At 41.7% G+C, this 21,144-nt stretch overlaps 1 protein-coding gene and 2 non-coding genes across 29 annotated transcripts in view; 2 read left to right on the top strand and 1 right to left on the bottom strand.

The window, feature by feature from the left end:
• The window catches only part of USP28 (ubiquitin specific peptidase 28), a 76,765-nt gene that overhangs the window by 9,030 nt on the left and 46,591 nt on the right, over positions 1–21,144 (top strand). For 20 of the 27 annotated variants that reach the window (XM_024255647.3, XM_024255646.3, XM_054525103.2 and 17 more), the window contains exons 2-3: positions 11,271–11,348; positions 12,969–13,101. The exons of 1 other annotated variant lie outside the window; for it this stretch is intronic. In XM_024255647.3, coding sequence (XP_024111415.1) covers positions 11,271–11,348; positions 12,969–13,101 — 211 coding nt within the window. The remainder of the gene's footprint in view (positions 1–11,270; positions 11,349–12,968; positions 13,102–21,144) is intronic. 6 more of the 27 variants (XM_024255651.3, XM_054525118.2, XM_054525112.2 and 3 more) reach the window with 1 other exon arrangement.
• Positions 331–393, top strand: LOC112135604 (U7 small nuclear RNA). Its single transcript, XR_002916864.2, has one exon. It is a non-coding gene; the product is annotated as a U7 small nuclear RNA (small nuclear RNA).
• On the bottom strand, positions 5,867–5,970 carry LOC112135575 (U6 spliceosomal RNA). The gene has a single exon (XR_002916841.1). It is a non-coding gene; the product is annotated as a U6 spliceosomal RNA (small nuclear RNA).

The raw sequence follows: 21,144 nt of genomic DNA, 5'->3' as shown, positions 1-21,144 counted from the left end.
TGGATATCCAGTTGTACCAATACCATTTGTTGAAGACATGATTTTTCCCCCCATCAAATGGTCTTGGCACTCTTGTTGAAAATCAGTTGACCATAGATATGAGTTTATTTCTGGATTCTCAATTCTATTCTATTGGTCTATGTATCTGTCCTTATGCCAGTACTACACTGTTATGATAACCGTAGCTTTGGATTAATACTAAGTTTTGATATAAGAAGTGTGAGTCCTCCAACTTTGTTCTTCTTTTCAATGTTGTTTTAGTTCTTCCAGGTCCTTTGAAATTCTGTGTGAATTTGAGGATCAGCTTTTCTATTTCTGCAAGAAAGGCCAAAGTGTTGGCAGCTCTTTTAGAATTTGTCTAGCAGGTTTTCTGATTTTCACTAGAGGTCCCCCCAACGCCCAGCCACACGCACACACAAAGGGCCATTGGAATTTTGATAGGGATTACATTGAACTTTTGAATTGCTTTGAGTAGCATCGCCACCTTCACAGTATTAAGCCTGTAATCACTTTGGGAAGAGGCCGAGATGGGTGGATTGCTTGAGCTCAGGAGTTCAAGACCAGCCTGGGCAACATGGTGAAACCCCACCTTTACCAAAAATACAAAAAATCTTAGTTGGCACACATCTGTGTTCCCACCTACTTGGGAGGCTGAGGAGGGAGGATCACTTGAGCTTATAGGGTGGAGGCTGAGGTGCACTCTAGCCTGGGTGACAGAGACAGACCCCATCTCCAAAAAAAATACTGTCTTCATGATGGTTAAGTTAATGTGTCAGTTGGTTGGGCCATGAGGTATGTTTGCAGACATTTGGTCAAACATTATTCTAGGTTGTCTGTGAGAGTGATTCTGGATAAGCTTAACATTGAATCAGTAGACTGTGTAGAGCAGTTTGAACTCCCTAATGTGGGTAGTGGGCCTCATTCAATCAAGACCTGAATAGAACAAAAATGCTGAGTAAGAGGAAACTTTGCTTGCCTGACTGCTTGAGCTGGGACATTGATTTTCCTTGGTCCTGGCACTGGAACTTAGACAACCATCAGCTCTCTTCGTTCACAGGACTTCAGACTCAGACTGGAACTTACACACTCAGCTCTCCTGGTTCTTGGGTCTTAGACTTACACTAACACTACACCGCTGGTCTCCTGGTTCTCCAGCTTGCTAACTGCAGATCTTGAGACTTCTCAGTCTCCGCAGTCATGTGAGCCGATTCCTTATAATAAATCTCACTGCCTATATTTATCTCTTTTCGCTTCTGTTTCTCTGGGGAACTCTGACTAGTACAGTTTTCCAGTTCATGAACCTGGATGTTTTTCAATTTATTTAGGTCTTTAACTTCTTTCATCAATTTTTTTAAGTTTTTTTTTTTTTTTTTTTTTTTTTTAGACAGAGTCTCACTCTGTTGCCCAGGCTGGAGTGCAGTGGTGAGATCTTGGCTCACTGCAGCCTCCACCTCTCGAGTTCAAGGGATTCTCCTGCCTCAGCCTCCCGAGTAGCTGGGACTACAGGCATGTGCCACCATGCCTGGCTAATTTTGTGTATTTTTAGTAGAGATGGGGTTTCACCATGTTGGCCAGGCTGGTCTCAAACTCCTGACCTCAGGTGATCCACGACCTCAGCTTCCCAAAGTGCTGGGATTACAGGCATGAGCCACTGTGACCAGCAATTTTTTTTTTTTTTTTTTTTGAGACAGGGTCTCACTCTGTTGCCAGGCTGGAGTGCAGTGGCACAATGTTGGCTGACTGCAACCTCCATCTTTTGGGGGCTCAAGCAATCCTCCCACTTCAGCCTTCTGAGAAGCTGGGACTACAGGCATGTGCCACCACACCCGACTAATTTTTGTGTTTTCTGTAGAGATGTGTTTTGCCATGTTGCTCAGGCTGGTCTCGAACACTTCAGCTCAAGCAATCTGCCCGCCTCAGCCTCCCAAAGTGCTGGGATTACAGGTGTGAGCCATTGCACCCAGCCTCAGCAGTGACCCACTGTGCCCGGTCCAGGTTTTTTACCTCTTTGGTCAAATTTATTCCTAAGTATTTTATTCTTTAGGATGTTATTGTAAATGTAATTTTTTTTTAATTTCGTTTTTGATTTCTTATGCTGTTTTACAGAAACACAACTGAATTTTGCCTGTTTACCTTGAAGCTGCTGAATTTGCTTACCAGCTCTGGTAACTTTTTTGCAGATTCTTTGGGATTTTTTATATATAGGATCATGTCACTTTGTGAATACAGTTTTACTTTTTTATCCTTTGTAATTTAGATGCCATTTATTTTTTATTCTTGCCTGATTGCTCTGGCTTAAACTTCCAGTACAGTGTTGAATAGCAGTGGTGAAAGTGGGCATCTTTGTCTTGTTCCTGATTTTAGGGGTAAAGCTTTCAGTCTTTCACCATTGAATATGATGTTAACTCTTGGTTTTTTTATAAAGGCCCTGTATCATGTTGAGGGAATTACCTTTTATTCCTAGTTTTCTGATTGATTTTATTATGAATATGTGTTGGATTTTGTCAAATGTTTTTCTGTATCAATCAAGGTGACCATTGTTTTTTTTCTCCTTCATTCTGTTGGTGTGGTATATCACATTGTTTGGTTTCCTTTTATGTTATTGGCAACGGCATTCTCTTAGGCATCCATTGCAAATGTATGACTAAGCTTTCTCTCTTCATGCTTTGAGATGTTCAGAGTATGTCCTACTTTGATGTTTTGCCTACCAGCATCCTGCCTCTCTCATCACAGTTCGTTTACTCAGTGGCCCTGTAACTCAAGCTTTCTTTTCCTAGTGTCATCCTACGTTGAACCAGTTGTTCACATGGGCTAGATTAATCCACATAAATGCCTTTTCTTCCTTCATGTATCTTCCCTGCTGAGGAACCTGCAGTGATTATCCATTGTTCATCAGATCAAACCTAAACTCTTCCTGGCATTTAGAGCCCTTTGTAATCCAATCCCACATCACCTCTCTGATCTCTGTTATTTATTTATTTGAGACAGAGTCTTGCTCTTGTCACCCAGGCTGGAGTACAGTGGCGCAGTCTCAGCTCACTGCAACCTCCGCCTCCTGGGTTCAAGCCATTCTCCTGCCTCAGCCTCCCAAGTAGCTGGGATTACAGGCGCCTGTCACCACACCCAGCTAATTTTTGTGTTTTAGTAGAGACGGGGTTTCACCATGTTGGCCAGCCTGGTCTCGAACTCCTGACCTCAGGTGATCCACCCGCCTCAGCCCCCTAAAGTGCTGGGATTACAGGCATGAGCCACCGCACCCAGCAATCTCTGTTATTTATTAAAAATAGAAACTACACAAGAAGACCCAGCTAGTAATAACTTAAAATTTTACCATTGCTGTATTTCTAAAACTATAAGCATGTAAATTTGATTTCTCATATCTTTCCCTGATATTTTCCCAGTTTTTCAATTAGTCCTACCAATATGTTGTTAAAAATTGTATTTTCCTTCATTTTTGGAGATGTGTTCAATATGTTTGTCAGCCTCATTTCTCATATTTAGTTGGAACATGTATTCAAAGAAATGAAAAATATTGTCTTAATGTATTCTAAAATAAGGAAAAAGCAAGGTATAGGACATTATGTATCATGAAAAAACATATTCATGTGCATAGACAATTTCAGGAAAGATAACAGAAACTGTTAATGGTAGTAGCCCCTGGGAAATAGAACTAGGTGGGGAAGAAGGTGATTTCCTTTTCATTTTATACTCTTTTGTACTATTGGAATCTCTTAGTACACGTGAAGAAAGAGATGGAAAAAATTTAAAAAGTAAATAATGATTAGTTCCTTTTTTTTCTTGTTTTTAAGTCCCAGTTTAAACCCCTCTACATGATGTAACAGTGGCTAAATTTTAAACGCTTTTAATGGTTTTTAAAAACTTTAAGCCAGTTGATAAACTCAGGCATTTTCATCATGTACTGACATTTGCATCATTCACAAAAATTATCAGGTAGTCTGTTTCAGGGAATTTAGCTGTGTCCACAGAAAGCTGCTGTTTGTCTTTTTTAGACAGTCATATTCTTACGGCTACTTTAGGTTTCTATTCCATGAATAAATTGGATCAGCAGGGCATTGTTGCTGAAAGAAAAACTGAAAAAATACCAAGACTTTTGAGGGCCATTCCTTGTTTTATGGAGGTTGGGAAGGTTAGCAACCATCTCTGTTGTCCAGACAGAGGTGGTTTTTTTTTTTTTTTGAGACGTAGTCTGGCTTTGTCGCCCAGGCTGGAGTGGAGTGCAGTGGTGCGATCTTGGCTCACTGCAACCTCCGCCTCCAGGTTCACGCCATTCTCCTGCCTCAGCCTCCCGAGTGGCTGGGACTACCGGTGCCTGCCACCATGCCCGTCTAATTTTTTGTGTTTTTAGTAGAGATGGAGTTTCACCGTGTTAGCCAGGATGGTCTCGGGCTCCTGACCTCGTGATCTGCCTGCCTCGGCCTCCCAAAGTGCTGAGATTACAGGCGTGAGCCACCAAGCCCGGCCCTTTTTTTTTTTTTTTTTTTGAGACACAGTCTTGCTCTTGCCCAGGCTGAAGTGCAGCGGTACGATCTTGGCTCACTTCAAGCTCCGCCTCCCAGATTCAAGCAATTCCCCTGCCTCAGCCTCCCGAGTAGCTGGGACTACAGGTGCCCGCCACCATGCCTGGCAAATTTATGTATTTTTTTGTTTCCTTTAGTAGAGACGGGGTTTCGCCATATTGGCCAGGCTGGTCTTGAACTCCTGACCTTGTGATCCGCCTGCCTCCGCCTCCCAAAGTGCTGGGCTCATGGGCATGAGCCACCGCACCTGGCTAGAGTTTTTGGCATTGATGCTATATGTTTTCTTTGACTCTTCAGTTGATTTTGTTTTTGTTTTTTGTGTTTTCTTTTTTTTTGCTTCCCTTGGACACTTAAGTTTTATTTTACAATTGCGAACTGGATCTTTAGCTTTGGAAAGAATTTTATTAGGCACACCTTGGTAGTTCTTTGGAGTAAGGGAACATTTATTAAGGGAACATTTATTAATTATTGACTTAGCTGTAAATTTAGAAATGTCTTCGTAAGACTAGATAATTGAGATCAGGAAATATGTGCATCAGAATGATGAAAATAGCATCACTGTTTGAAGGAATGGAATAACCTATAAAGCTTCTCATCACAATGCTAAATTAGGAGTTTTAACGATTAGTAATGAAAGATTTTGCATTATTTCATCAGAGAGTTTTAACCTAGTTACTGTAGGATCAGGCCAGGTATTGTTTGTTACAGAAACTTAATAGCTTAAGGTTTTTAGTGTCTGAATAATCTTGTTAATTGCTGATTGTGGGTGAGTTATTTTTGCTTTAAGAAAATCTCCTTCCTGAGAAGTGGGCTGTATTGCACCAAAACCACTGAGTAGCAGTGAGGTCAAAAAGCTTGAGTTCCTTCCAGATAAAGGTTTGTGTTTGCCTGTCTTTCTTTACTGCCTCTGGGCAAGAAAAGGGAGTACTTTTTGTTTTGTGAAAACAATGTGAATTTAGCTCAGGAAATGCAAACCTGTTGGCTCTTGCAACTTATTTGACTTCATTGTGAGAGGAGTACAGGCTTTGTCTTGTCTCCTCGTTGGGTGTGTACTTTACATATAGCAAGGTAGAGTGAAGTTAATATTTAAATCCTCTTTCTGTGAAGTTCAGGTGAAGTGAGTTAGTAATGTGGTAGGATCCTGATGGGTTTAGTGTTACAGTAAAATTTATATACATATATATAGTACGAGGATTTGGAGTGTGGGTTCTGTTGAGAACTTTAGCTAAATCTTTACAAGACTGGGTCATGTCATAGCATTTGTATATGTATATAAATAATGCATGTGAAATTTGTTATTCATACTCTTTACATTTTATTTTTATTTTTAAATTATGGAACGCTTCATGAATTTGCATGTTATTCTTGCACAGGGTCCATGCTAATCTCTGTATTGTTCCAATTTTAGTTAATGTACTGCTCAAGCAAGCACTTAGACCCTTAATAGCTATGTTTTATAGCTATCTTTGATTTAGCTTTTAATTCAAGTCATTTGATGATAAATAGATTTTGTAAACCTTAATTTCCTAATGTGTGCAGTGCCTACCTTTGTTATTAGGATTACAAGCATGTGAGGCGCCTGTTTCCTGTCATATGTTAAGCTAGGTATGGTGATGTGTGCCTGTAGTCCCAGCAACCTGGAAGGCTGTGGTGGGAGGATCCTTTGAGTCCAGCAGTTAGGCCAGCCTGGTCAACATAGCGAGACCTCCATCTCCAAAAAGAAAAAAAAATTAAAGTAGTTGTTCAATAAATGTTAGTTGTCATTATTATCAGCACTGTCCTATGGATGATTCAAATTAGGCAGTGTATTGCATGATTCTTGCTTTAAAGAAGGCAAGAATTTCATATTTAAAACAATTAGAGAACAGGCCTGGCGCGGTGGCTCACGCCTGTAATCCCAACACTTTGGGAGGCCAAGGTGGGTGGATCACTTGAGGTAAGAGTTTGGGACCAGCCTGGCCAACATGATGAAACCTCAGCTCTACTAAAAATAGAAAAATTAGCTGGGCGTGGTGGTGGGTACCTATAATCCCAGCTGCTCAGGTGGCTGAGGCAGGAGAATCGCTTGAACCTGAGAGGTGGAGTTTGCAGTGAGCTGAGATCACGCCACTGCGCTCCAGCCTGGGTGACAGCAAGACTCCGTCTCAAAAAAAATTAAAATAAAATAAAATAAAACAATTAGAGAACCACATGATGAGGAATGTCAAGTGAAGACAGTGAGCCACATTCAGTCACAGGCGTATTCATTTCCTTAACATGGGAGATGAGAAAGGAGAGAGAACAGTATGGGCCAGAGTTCTTAGAAGGACTTCATATGGAGGAGGTAAGACAAATATAACCCTTGAATGTAGTTGGCATACCATAGTTTAATAATGTGATATTACTAGTGATTCTGGGAACAACAGTCTATGCATGAGAGAATGAGTTTGCAGTAAGGAACTGAGAGGAGAAAAGGTGGAACAGGCTAAGGGGGGATCAGGTAATGGTCTTTGAATGGCAAGATGAGGAATTTGGATTTGAATTTCCATGTAGAACATTGTTCTTGGAGCTATACAAAATAATTTTACATAGTTGTCATCTCTACCCAGTAGCCTTTAAAAAAGGTCACTAGGCCAGGTGCAGTGGCTCATGCCTGTAACCCCAGTACTTTGGGAGGCTGAGACAAGTGGATCACTTGAGGCCAGAAGTTTGAGACCAGCCTGGCCAACATGGAGAAACCCCATCTCTACTAAAAATAGGAAAACTAGCTGGGCGTGGTGGTGGGCACCCGTAGTCCCAACTACTCGGGAGGCTGAGGTGGGAGAGTCACCTGAGCCTGGGATGCCGAGGCTGCAGTGAGCTAAGATTGTACCATGCCATTGCACTCCAGCCTGGGCCACAGAGCGAGACCCTGTCTCAAAAAAAAGGAAACGAGAGAGTCTATTTTCCTTTCCTGGTTGTGTTATCCCAGATATATTAATGTCCACTGCTACCTATTACAAAATGGAGAAAGAGGAATGGTAATATTACAGTGTAACTGACTTTAATCCAAGGTCAAATGTAAATAGTAAATTAGTATTTGAATACTATATTTCATTGATTCACATTTATTTGGCATTCTGAGATCTCTGATGTTCTTAACATTTTTACTATCATCCAAGTAGCAGATGTGATGTTGTCATTGTCTGCACTTGTATGAACTTGGTCATAGCTGTTACTATTGTTATAACAACAGATGACAGTCGAGTTATATGTACTGTTAGTACCACATGGTTTACTTGCCATTGTGTATGTCACTTAAAAATTTACACTGTGATTCAACATTGAGATGAAAACCAAACAAAAAAACCAAAAAACCTGTGTATGGAGAAAGGCATGGAAGCAGAATGGCAGGGTATAAATTTGATTTTATATGAAGCAAAATATTTACCTTTGGAGGAATGTTTGCAGTTTCGGATTTTCTTGCAAAGCTACAGTCAAGTGCTTTATGCAACCCAGAAGGAAAGATACCATAGATGTATTATGCCGTGTTAAGTTTTGTTGCCGAGAATCGTGAAAGAATTGCCTGTCACATGCCAAGCAGTGCACCTGGAAGCAGGGGAAATTGCTATATTCCTCAACATAAATGAAAAAGTTCAGAGATTTAAGAAGCTAGTGTGACTTATTTATATGTCTCCCAGGACTGCCGTTAAGACATTGTGTCATAGTTCAAGTGGCAGCAGTTTTCCTTTCTTTGTTTGTAACCGATGGCACCTTAGATTTAGTCAAATGTAATATTTACCTCTCTACTTCTGATGATAGCTGGTTTAGAACAGATTGCAGTACTAAGTAATCAAACTTGTGATTGTATAAGGACAAGCAAATTTTTAAAATAAACTTGTTAGGGTGCAAAGATCAAGGTCAAAATATAAAAATAGGCTGGGTGTGGTGGCTCACACCTATAATCCTAGCACTTTGGGAGGCTGAGGCAGGAGAATCGCTTGAACTCGGGAGGTGGAGGTTGAAGTGAGCCACAGATTGCGCCACTGGACTTCAGCCTGGGCGACAGTGTGAGAAATAAATAAATTAATTAAAAGAAAAAACTGGCCAGGCGCGGTGGCTCACGCCTGTAATCCCAGCACTTTGGGAGGCTGAGGCGGGCGGATCGCCTGAGGTTGGGAGTTGGAGACCAGCCTGGCCAGCATGGTGAAACCCCGTTTCTACTAAAAATACAAAAAATTAGCCCGGTGTGGTGGCGGGTGCCTGTATTCCCAGCTACTTAGGAAGCTGAGGCAGGAGACTTGCTTGAACCCGGGAGTCGGAGGTTGCAGTGAGCCGAGTTTGCACCATTGCACTCCAGCCTGGGCGACACAGTGAGACTCTGTCTCAAAAATAAATAAATAAATAAAAATAAATAAATAAAAAATACAAGAATAAGATATTTGCATTTTTTTGCATTAGATAGGTATTCTTGCCTATCTTTTTGTCTTCTCAGGTACAGCGTGGTATAGTGCATCCCTTATCAGCAGTAACTTTGTGTGAAGTTACTTAACCTCCCTGTGCCTCAGCTTTTTGTAGGACAGGCATAATACCTATGTAACAGGTCTGTTATGAGGGTTCAGTGAGTTAAATTAGTTAATACTTGCTAAGTGTTTATAGCAGCACCTCGCTAAAAGTAAGCAGTGTATGTTAGCTATTACTTTTCACTAGGATTATTTTCTCTGAATCATAAATGTTAATTTTTATACGGAATAATTCCCAATGAAGATGGGATTATCCTATTGTTACCTTCTTGACGCTAGTTTGGTATTAATACACTACTGATTCCCCCTCTCAATTATTCTACCCTTTTTTGGGTATATTGATGTTGATCTTTTAGAAAATTATGTGTGATTTGTGTGAGATACATAGATTCATACCACTTTTATACAGTAAAATGGAATTAGAATTAGTTTAAAAAAACTAGTATTTAATTTTTCTACAAATTACATGCCTTGAGATTTTAGTTTTTGCTCAGGCTGAATCTGGATACCTTTTAGTATGATAATCACTCTCCCAGTGCACAGGCAATGACTGGAGTTGTCAAGACTCATAGCGTGAAAGTCTGCTGGTCTCAGCAGGGTAGGATTCCACTTGTGGCCTATGACTATAGTCTGATTACAGCAGAATGACTGTTGATGCTTCTTCGAGGACTTTATTTATTTATTTATTTATTGAAACGGAGTTGTGCTCTTGTTGTCCAGGCTAGAGTTGCAGTGCCGCGATCTTGTCTCACTGCAACCTCCACCTCCTGGGTTCAAGCAATTCTCCTGCCTCAGCCTCCTGAGTAGCTGGGATTACAGGCATGTGCCACCACGCCCAACTGATTTTGTATTTTTAGTAGAGACGGGGCCATGTTGGTCAGGCTGGTCTCGAACTCCCAACCTCAAGTGATCCGCCCACCCTGGCCTCCCAAAGTGCTGGGATTACAGGCATGAGCCACCACTTCAGGACTTTAGAGGGATGTTTCAGTTAGTTATTTCTAGTTGTGTAATACTTTAGTGTTACATTGGGCCCACAGCTGTTGAAGAACGTAAGATACTGTTTCTATTATAGCTGGGAGTAAATGTAGACTATCTCTCTGAGACATATTACTAACTTAATTTAAGCATAATCTTAGGAATGGTATAAATTAGATTTCTTGTTGCTGAATTAATTTCGAACTACTTTGTTTTCAACATTCATCTGAAAAAATCATTGTGTCTCAAGTTGGGCCAGCCAGTTGTTTAGATTGAGCTGTACTTGCAAATCAGTGTTTTGTATTGTCTTTGTGTAAAGCAGGATAAAATGGTAGAGTGAAGATGTTAAGACTGAAGGGTTGTAAACTGATTTTGTGTTAGCTGGAAGTTAACAATTTAGGTTTTTCCATGATTTAGGTTAATGAAGAGAAAACCTTTTGAAAGTATATATTTTATTTAATTGAGAAAGTTCTAGCTTTAACTGTACTTTTTAATTAATCAAACACAGAGTTTTAAATATGTTGGTGTTATCATTGGTTAATTACACCATTGGAAACTTATTGGCAGTGAAAAATGATACACACTAATGGCATGTGCAGGAAAGCTTAAAATAGCACATCTTTATATCCATGCAAATTCCCCGGACTCCTTATATGCCCTACTTAATGCACTGCCTACCAAAAGAAAAACGTGGGAAACTTTTAAGTGTCCATTAAGGCTAGAATATTACATTTAAATGTTTTATATATTTGTAATTTTACTGTCATCTATTTCTTTCATAAGTACCAAAGGTATTTCCATGATTGAACTTTTAAAAGAGAAATAGATTTGGCATTTCAGAATATTTCTGACAGCCAGCCAGTACCTTGTTTCTTGGAGCTTGTTGGTTCTTTAGAGTAAAAAAATGCAGGGCTGTTTGTGTTGGCCCACACCTGTAATCCCAGCGGACTTTGGGAGACCTAGGCGGGTGGATCACGAGGTCAGGAGATCGAGACCAGCCTGACCAACAATGTGAAACCCCGTCACTACTAACAATACAAAACTTAGCTAGGCGTGGTGGCATGCACCTGTAATCCCAGCTACTCGGGAGGCTGAGGCAGGAGAATAGCTTGAACCTGGGAGGCAGAGGCTGCAGTGAGCTGAGATGGGGCCACTGCACTCCAGCCTGGGCAAGCCTCAGGCCTGTTTATCCAAGATGCTTTTAGTTATTCTTTAAATGTACCCAGGTTTACTTTCTGACTGACATGTTTGTGGTTTTTTTGTTTTGCAAATATAGAGCTGCCAAATGCTGTTAAATCAACTGAGAGAAATCACAGGCATTCAGGACCCTTCCTTCCTCCATGAAGCTCTGAAGGTTGGTTTCCAGATCTCTGTTAGTCAGGAGGCTTTAAAGCAGCTGTCTATTATAGTTATGTCAGTTCAAGCTATTTCTATGCCCAAATTAAAGCACATATAGGGACAGAAGCTCTACAGGTCAGATGACTGACCCAATGTCTTCAACATGTAAATTATAAGGGGCTGGGGGAGATTTGTGGTTCAGGTAACCCTGCAGGGTAAAAGAGATTTAAGAAACATCAACCAATTTTACTGTTTAGGCCTTATATTTCCTGATCCAAACCAGCAAACTAAATAATATTTGGGTCAGGGAAGTTTGAACTGGTTATCTGATATTGAAAAAACCTGTTGTTACTCTTAAAATATATATATATATATATATATATATATTTTTTTTTTTTTTTTTTTTGAGATGGAGTCTCACTCTGATGCCCAGGCTGGAGTGTAGTAGCACAATCTTGGCTCACTGCAGCCTCTCCCTCCCGTGTTCAAGCGATTCTCCCACCTCAGTCAGCCTCCCGAGTAGCTGGGATTACAGGCGTGCGCCACCACACCTGGCTAATTTTTGTATTTTTAGTAGAGACGGGGTTTCACCATATTGGCCAGGCTGGTCTTGAACTCCTGACCTCAAGTGATTCACCCGACCTGGCATCCCACAGTGTTGGGATTACAGGCTTGAGCCACCATGCCAGGCCATGGGTTATATTTTTAAAAGATACATTCTGAAATGTTGACCAGTGATAAGATGGTTAGGATTTGATTCAGAATATCTACGAGGGTATAGGAGGTTTAGAGAAAATAAGAAAGGTTATGACTAAGTGACTAGGTAATTGTTGAAGATAAGTGATAGGTACCTGGGGTTCTGTTATTCCCTTTCCTGGTATATATGTTAGAAATGTTTCCTCATAAAACGTTAAAAACAAGAATGATCACCACTAGAAAACAGGTAATTGCATGGCTTTTTTTTTTTTTTTTGAGACAGGAGACAGAATCTCACTCGGTTGCCTAGCCTGCAGTGCAGTGGTGTGATCTCGGCTCACTGCAGCCTCTGCCTCCTGGGCTCAAGCGATCCTCCCACCTCAGCCTCCCTAGTAGCTGGGACTCACGCCTGGCTAGTTTTTGTATTTTTAGTAGGGACGGGGTTTTGCCAAGTTGCTCAGGCTGGTCTCCAATTCCTGGGCTCAAGCGATCTGCCCGCCTTGGCCTCCCAGTGTGCTGGGATTACAGGCGTGTGAGCCACTGCACCTGCCCTGCTTGGCATTTTTATTGTAGGGCTGACTTCATTTAGAATGTCTATGTTAATTGCCAGCCCTGTTTTTTGACACATCGTGCTTTAGACTATTCAGAGAAATCATGAGTAGTAGTATCTGAAGCAATGGGAACAAATCTCCATCGAGATTTCACTTTTGTTTGGGTGTTGTGGGAAGTCAGAGCGTGGAAACTCCCTCCTGTAATGAGGCATTTAACAGACGCTTCAAGCACATTAGACCTACTGTCCACCATAGTCTCATAATTCTACCCTAGAATTATGCCTAAAAGTACTCAGTGTGTCACCAGGGTAATAAAGTTAATACTCAAAACTGGTTTTAAATTCTATGATGATTACTTTTGAAATTTCTATTGTCTTTTTCTCCCATAGGCCAGTAATGGTGACATTACTCAGGCAGTCAGCCTTCTCACTGATGAGAGAGTTAAGGAGCCCAGTCAAGACACTGTTGCTACAGAACCATCTGAAGTAGAGGGGAGTGCTGCCAACAAGGAAGTATTAGCAAGTAGGTACCATATATCCTGTCTTGGTCCTTTGCTGAACTAGCAGAAAATAACAAACCAAGTATATGTGAGTTCCCTGTCAATCACATCAGCCCTTTGAAAATAATAGTAATAACAGCTTATTACTGAGCTTATTGCTATGTGGCAGGCACAATTCTAAGCACTTAAAAAGTTTCGGCCGGGCATAGTGGCTCATGCCTGTAATCCCAGCACTTTGGGAGGCCAAGGCGGGCGGATTACGAGGTCAGGAGATCGAGACCATCCTGGCTAACACGGTGAAACCCCGTCTCTACTAAAAATACAAAAAATTAGCTGGGTGTGGTGGCGGGCACCTGTAGTCCCAGCTACTGGGGAGGCTGAGGCAGGAGAATGGCGTGAACCTGGGAGGCAGAGCTTGCAGTGAGCCGAGATTGCGCCACTGCACTCCAGCTTGGGCGACAGAGCAAGACACCATCTCTTAAAAAGAAAAAAAAAGTTTCATTTGTTCATTTACTCATTGTTTAGCATTTATTTAGTGAGGACCAATTATGTGCCAAGCACTCTTGAAGCCCTGCCTGCATTTAGCTTGTTTTTTAGTGGGAGAAGATGAACAAATAAATAAATTATTAATATATTAGAATGTGATAAATACCATGGAGAAAAAGGACAGAATGAAAGCAATGAAAAAAAGAGTGCTGGGGACTGTATTTCCATTTGGTTGGACTTTTTTTTTTTTTTTTTTTTTGAGATGGAGTCTCACTCTGTCACCCAGGCTGGAGTGCAATAGCGCGATCTGGGTTCACCGCAACCTCTGCCTCCCGGGTTCAAGCCTCAACCTCCCGAGTAGCTGGGATTACAGGCGCCTACCACTACGCCTGGCTAATTGTTTATATTTTTAGTAGAGACGGGGTTTTACCATGTTGGCCAGCTGGTCTTGAACTCCTGACCTCAGGTGATCCACCCGCCTCAGCCTCCCAGAGTGCTAGGATTTCAGGTGTCAGCTACTGCGCCTGGCTGGGATGGACTTTTAAGAATGTGCAGAGGAGGTGAGGGAGTAAGTCATTTGAGGCCCTAAGATGGGAGTGCACCTTGGCTTGCTCAGGGAACAGCAAGGAGGCCAGGGCTAAGGCTTAGTGAGTGAGGAGAGCCGAAAGGGATGGGGCCATGGAAAGAGAAGGAGGTGGATCATTCAGAACCTTCCTAAGTACTAGCTTTTGCTGTGAGTTAGGTGGGTAGCCTTTGAAGAGTTTGGAGCAAAGGAATGATATAAACTGATTTCCATTTTGCATCACTCTGACTGTGGTGTGGAGAACAGAATGTGGGGGAGGAGGTAGTGACGAGCATGGGGCAGATCAGGGAGCCCAGGCCAGGCTGCTGTGGTGGAGGGTAAGCAGTGCTGGCATTCCGGCATATATTATTTTTAAGGTAAAGGCAGTAAGATTTACTTACTGAGGAGGTAGGGTTGTGAGAGAGAGAGGAGTTAAAGGTGACTCAAAAATTTTTTTCCTAAGCAACTGAAGCATTTAACCAAGATGGGAATCACTGTAGGTGGGGCAGATTTGGGACGGTAGATGAAGAGATCAGTTTTGGGAATACTAAATTTGAAATGTCTGTTAGACATTCACGGCAGAAATGTCAAAAAGATGGTGGAGACCCAGGTGCGCAGTTCAGAGGAGAGGTCCAGGCTGGAGGTAGGTGGACTTGGAATCATAACCTATAAATGCTCTGTAAAGCTGTGAGACTGAGGAGTTCTCCAAGGGAGTGGGTATAGGAGAAAGAAAAGGTTCTGCAGCTTAAGCACTGGTTGCTGCCTATGTTCAGAGGTCTGGGGAGGTGAAGAGTGCCCAGGGAAAGCCAGGAGAATGGGACCCTGGAAGCCACAGAGGCTTCTGGGAGGAGAGACCAAGGAGAACTTTCTGGAACCTGGGAGGAAGGTGAGGTGGTGTTAATGGACATTTGGGCTGTTAACAGTTTTGAGCTATTCTGAATGATGCTGCTGTGAGTATTCTCTTATGTTTCTCTTGGTACACACTGCAACTTTTTTTGGTCAACATTGTTCTTTTTGGACTCACCCATGCTGAGGGTTATAACTGTAGTTCATTCATTTTCACTGGTGTGCAGTATTCCATGGTCTGAATACACCGCATTGTATGTATTTGTTGATTGACTTTGGGGTTGTTTTCAAGCTTTTGCTATTCAAGCCTGCTGTGAGCTGTTCGGATTCATGCTGCTTGTCCTTGTATGCAAGAGTTTTTTTAGTGTATATATCTAGTGATGTAGTTGGTAGGTATTAAGATACGCTTATCTTCAACTTTATAGGTAATGACAGTCTTTTCCAAAATAATTTTTTACCTATTTATACTCTCTTTAACAGGGCTTGAGAGTAACCATTGCTCTCAAATTTGTTATCTTAGATTGGGAAATTGTCACCCTTCCTTCTCATGAGAAGGAAGCTTCCCCTTATGGGTCTTACAGATGCTAATAAAAACATTAGGTTAATTAACAAAAGAATGGGGAAGGGGAGTGTCAAAGGGCTCACTCCAGGAAGGTGGAAATTTTTAAATGGTTCTGTTGCGGTTTTTCTTTAGCACTGAAAGCATTTGCATGGTCTGTTGGGATAGTAAAACGCAGTTCAGAGTCAGTGTCTATGCCTGTCAGGACCCATTTGTAGTCCCCTAGGGTTACCAGCATCAGTCTCACTGGCCAGCAGCGTTCAGGGCCTTGCCACCAGGGAATCTCCCCATAGCTGTCGGCAGTATCTTTCTCTTCCTGGCAGACAGAACAGTTCTTATTGGTGTTTTGTTCTTGAGAGGGTGGAAAAGGAACATGTCTAGACTCAGCCCATCTCTGCACTGTTGCAGTACCCCCATATCAACTCATCTAAGGGATTTCTTCTGGTTGGCATTGACATGTCCTACTTTAATGTGCCCTTCAAATTTCCATAGGGCCATGTCTCATATGGACATCCCTTTAATAGGCCAGGTTTCCATTGCCCTCCTGCCTGATCATGTGGCCACTGGGCACTGCCCATGAGTGAGTAAAAAGCCTAACACAGGCTTTTATAACTGTTCAATTCTTCCATCACTGCTAGAAAAACAGCATGCAATCAACACATGCTGCTGATTTGTTTTTACCTTCTTTGATCCCATTGGCGTCCTTCCTTCCAAATAGGATGTTGTCCATTCACCTTGGAACTGCCATCTGCAAACCAAGCAGCTCTTTGTTGGTCTATCGGGAACTGTTTATTGGGAAACTGTCCGAGTGTGGATAGGATCCAGCAGCTCTTCACACAATTCCAGAGTCAGTCCTAGGGGAAAAGAGGCTTTCTGCTACCTGGGGAATGCAGAGACCTCCTTGCATTTTCCAGGTAGCAAGAGCCTGTATAAACCATTTCCATTTTATTATGGAACTCTCTTGGGCACTGCCATCCTCATTGAAGTGTTTCTCTGACATCCCCCAGCAAGACAGCATGAGTATTTCATTTCAAGTTTATTTCATGTCCTCAATTATAGGTGTAGCTTCAATTAATGTCTCATAGCAAGGTAATAAATGCCCCTCAAGTGGTAATTCTCTAGTCCAAAGTCTCAGGAGCTGTCTCTGGGAGGCACTCACAGACTTTTGCCATAAGCCCTGGTAAACGCTCTGCAATCAGTTTGTCCCTACCAGCACTTCGGCTTCAATTCTCTGTTGTGTAGGCTCAGGGAATCTTTCTGGTTCCCATTTAGCATGTCTAATTGTTATTGCTTGAAGGACAAGTTTACATGCCTTCTGTTTTACAGGAGTAGGTAGAGGGAACATTCTCCAGGCAGATACAGTATCCATCCCCATAATACAATCAAGTCGAAAAGATGGAACCACTTCACATTGAAGCAGGTTCAAATATGCCAACTCGCCTATAAAATTTTATCCTAATTCCATCAACCCTTAATTTCCTAAGTATAGCCTCCATTAGGACTTTATCAACAGGTTTTGAAATCACAGTGCATTGTGCTTCTGTGTCACGAAGCCCCAGAAAGGTTTCTACTCCACACCCTGACCCCTTCACCACTAGGCTCTGGGTCCCCAGCAAGGGATTGAGCCAAAGTACTCTTGGCTCTTTGTTTAGCCTGCCTCAACATTGCCCCACACAATTGTTGATCATCTTTCTCTTTGTGGTCTCTGCCTTTCAGCTTATAAAGTTTCTCCAAACTGGGGTAAATGCAAGAAACTTGTTTGAAGCCCTTTAATGTTGGTTAATCAGCAGAGTTCCCTTTGGTCCACCCACCTTTGGTAGTGCTGTATTAAAATGTTTAATCAGTATGTTTAATTGAAAGACTGTAATTCCCCACTGATCTGCAGTATCAATTCTGCGTTATCTCAGAATTTCTTTTTCCCTTTAGTTTCACCCCATCAGTGTTTTCTTTACTCACTTCCTTAATAATCCTTTAAACATTTCCACCTTTGTCCTTTGACTTTTCCCGTCTGCCTTTCACCATTTTCCTGTTAATGAACCTGTTGTTTTTTTATTAGCATCTGTAAGACCCATGAGAGGAAGTTGAGATAGCAAATCTAATAAGGCTTCCAGAATTGTTTGTCAGTTTTGCTACAGTCATGTTGTATGAGGGGTCCACACTGAAGGGGTGTCCTTAACCAGCATGGCCTGGGTAAGGGGCATATTCAGTGAATGAATAGCCCTGTCATGATAAAGCCAGTGTCTATCTCACTGAGTATCCATTTTCAGTTCTTTTGTGTATATACCTAGAAATAGAATTGCTGGGTCATATGATAATTCTATATTTAGCTTTTTGGGTAACATTTCTAAAAGAGGACTTTATTTTTTAAAACTGCAACATTATCACACTAAAAATAATCCCTTAATATCATCAGTAATCCCTTAATCTCATCAAATACCCCTGTAGAAATTTCCCTGGTTATCTCCTTAACAGTGTTTGCAGTTTTTGTTAAGAACAATGATCCAAAAAATTAGAACATTAAGTATGTTTGAAGGGTCTTTTAAGACTCTCTTTATTTATAAATCTGCACCCCCCACCCCGTTTCTTGCAGCTCAATATCCAAAGAAATCAAGTCCTTTGTTATGTCAGTTTTCACACATTCTGGAGTTTGGAGTTTGGCGATTGTATTACTGTGGTATCTTTCAATGGATTTTTCTGTCTCATGTCTTTCCTATAAATGTAGATGCTTATCTGGCATGACTGTGTCATAGGTAGTGTTGTGTATGTATCTTCTATTTTGTTTCATTGAGAAGCATATAATGTCTGGTTCCCCTCTTTGTGCTGTTAAAATCGTAATTGTATTTAGGTATTGTCAGCTTAATTCATCTATTATGAAGTTTCTCACTTAGCATTTTCAGCAGCCATTCATGATTGTTACCTAGATTCATTATTTTGGTAAAAATAAATGGAAATAGAATGGTAATATTCTATCATAATTATGGTAATTGGAATAGTTATAGTGATAATTGGATTATTTATTTATTTATTTATTTTTTTGAGGCAGGGTCTCCCTCTGTCACCCAGGCTGGAGTGCAGTGGCCTGATCTTGGCTCACTGCATGCTCCGCCTCCCGGGTTCACGCCATTCTCCTGCCTCAGCCTCCCCAGTAGCTGGGACTACAGGCGCCCGCCACCATGCCCGGCTAATCTTTTGTATTTTTAGTAGAGGCAGAGTTTCACCGTGTTAGCCAGGATGGTCTCAATCTCCTGACCTTGTGATCCGCCCACCTCGGCCTCCCAAAGTGCTGGGATTACAGGCGTGAACCACCGCGCCCGGCGGATTATTTATTTATTTATTTATTTTTGAGAAAGAGGCGTGCTCTGTCACCCAGGCTGGAGTGCAGTGGTGTGATCTCGGCTCACTGCAACCTTCGCCTCCTGGGTATAAGCTATTCTCCTGCCTCAGCCTCCCGAGTAGCTGGGATTACTGGCACATGCCACCACACCCAGCTAATTTTTGTGTTTTTAGTAGAGACTGGGTTTCACCATGTTGGCTGGCCAGGCTGGTCTCAAACTCCTGACCTCAGGTGATCCGCCTGCCTCGGCCTCCCAAAGTGTTGGGATTACAGGTGTGAGCCACAGTGCCCAGCCTGATAATTGGATAATTTATTACTTGAAATTATTATTTTAGTAAAAAACACATTACATAAAATCTAAGGATATCTCAAATATTCGATTTTTAAATACTTTATCCATTTTTAAAGGTAGAGTTCAGTAGTGTTAAGAATAGTCAAATTGTTGTGAAACAACCCCCAGAATGTTACCATATTGCAAATCTGCACTCCATACCCAGCCCCTGGTAACTACCATTTTGCTTTCTGTTTCTATGAATTTGACTACTTTAAATACTTCATATAAATGGATTCATACAGTATTTGTCTTTTTGTGACTGGCGTATTTCATTTGGCATAATATCTGTCTTAAGTTTCATCAATGTTGTAGCATGTGACAGTATTTCTTCTTTTTTCCAGTCTTTTTTGGTAAAACGTACAGTTTGCCATCTTAACTATTTAAATGTACAGTTCAGGAGTATTAAATAAATTCATATTGTTGTGCAACTGTCACCACCATCCATTTCCAGAACATTTCATTTACTTAGTATGCGTTGAATAGTAACCCCCATTTTGTCTCTCCTCCATTCTACTCTTTATCTCTGTGAATTTCTAAGAACCTCGTATAAGTAGAAATACACTGTTTGTCCTTTTGCAATGGGCTTATTTCACTTAACAGAATGTCTTCAGACTTCATTGTACAGCATGCCTCAAATTTCTTTGCTTTTTAAGGTTGAGTAATACTCCATTGTATGTATATGCCATCTTTTGTTTATCCATTCGTTAATGGACATTTGGGTTGTTTCCACCTCTTGGCTCTTGTGAATAGTGTTGCTGTGAACTTGGATGTACAGATATCTCTACAAGACCCTGTTTTAGGCCGGGCACTGTAGCTCATACCTGTGATCCCAGCACTTTGGGAGGCTGAGGCAGGTGGATAGCTTGAGCCCAGGAATTCAAGACCAGCCAGGGCAATATGGTGAATCCCTGTCTCTACAAAAGATAGAAAAATTAGCCAGGTGTGATGGTGTATGCCTGTAGTCACAGCCACCTGGGAGGCTGAAGCAAGTAGATCCCTTGAGCCCTGGAGGTTGAGGCTACAGTGAGCTGAGATTGTACCCACTGCCCTCTACCCCTGGTGACAGAGTGAGACTCTCTCAAAAAAAGACCTTGCTTTAGATTCTTTTGGATATATACCCAGAAGTAGGATTACTGGGTCATATGGTTGTTCTATTTTTAATTTTTTGAATAGCTTCCATACTGTTTTCTGTAGCAGTTGCACCATTTATTTTATTTTATTTATTTATTAATTTTTTTTTTTTGAGACAGGTTGGAGTGCAGTGGCGCGATCTCAGCTCAGTGCAGCCTCCACCTTCCGGGTACAAGTGATTCTTGTGCCTCAGCCCCCTGTGTAGCTGGGACTATGGACATGTCCCACCACGCCTAGCTAAGTTTTGTATTTTTAGTAGAGATGGTGTTTCACCATGTTGCCTAGGCTGGTCTCGAACTCATGACCTCAAGTGATCTGCCTGCCTCGGCCTCCCTGAGTGCTGGAATTACAGGCATGAGCCACCATACCTGGCCGTATTTTATTTATTTTGTTTGTTATTTTTTTTGAGACAGGGTCTCACTGTTACCCAGGTTGGAGTGCAGTTGTGCAAACAGGGCTCACTGCAGCCTTGACCTCCCAGGCTCAAGTGATCCTCCCGCCTCAGCTTCCCAAGTACCTGGGACTATGGGCACACACCACCATGCCCAGCTATTTTTTATTTTTATTTCTTTTGAATTTTTTTTAGAGGCAAGGTTTCGCCACGTTGCCCAGGCTGATCTTGACCTCCTTAGCTCAAGCCATCTGCCCACCTTGGTCTCTCAAAGTGCTGGGATTACAGGCGTGAGCCACCGCGTCTGGCCAGTTGCACCATCTTAAAATCCCACCAACAGTGCACAAAGGTTCCAGTTTCTCCACATCCTTGCCAGTTTTATTATTAATATTATTTTTTGATAGCTGTCCCTATGGGTGTGAA

Source organism: Pongo abelii, chromosome 9 (assembly GCF_028885655.2).
Source record: "Pongo abelii isolate AG06213 chromosome 9, NHGRI_mPonAbe1-v2.0_pri, whole genome shotgun sequence".
NCBI classification, from domain to species: domain Eukaryota; kingdom Metazoa; phylum Chordata; class Mammalia; order Primates; family Hominidae; genus Pongo; species Pongo abelii.
This window is presented reverse-complemented; position numbering and strand designations above follow the sequence as displayed.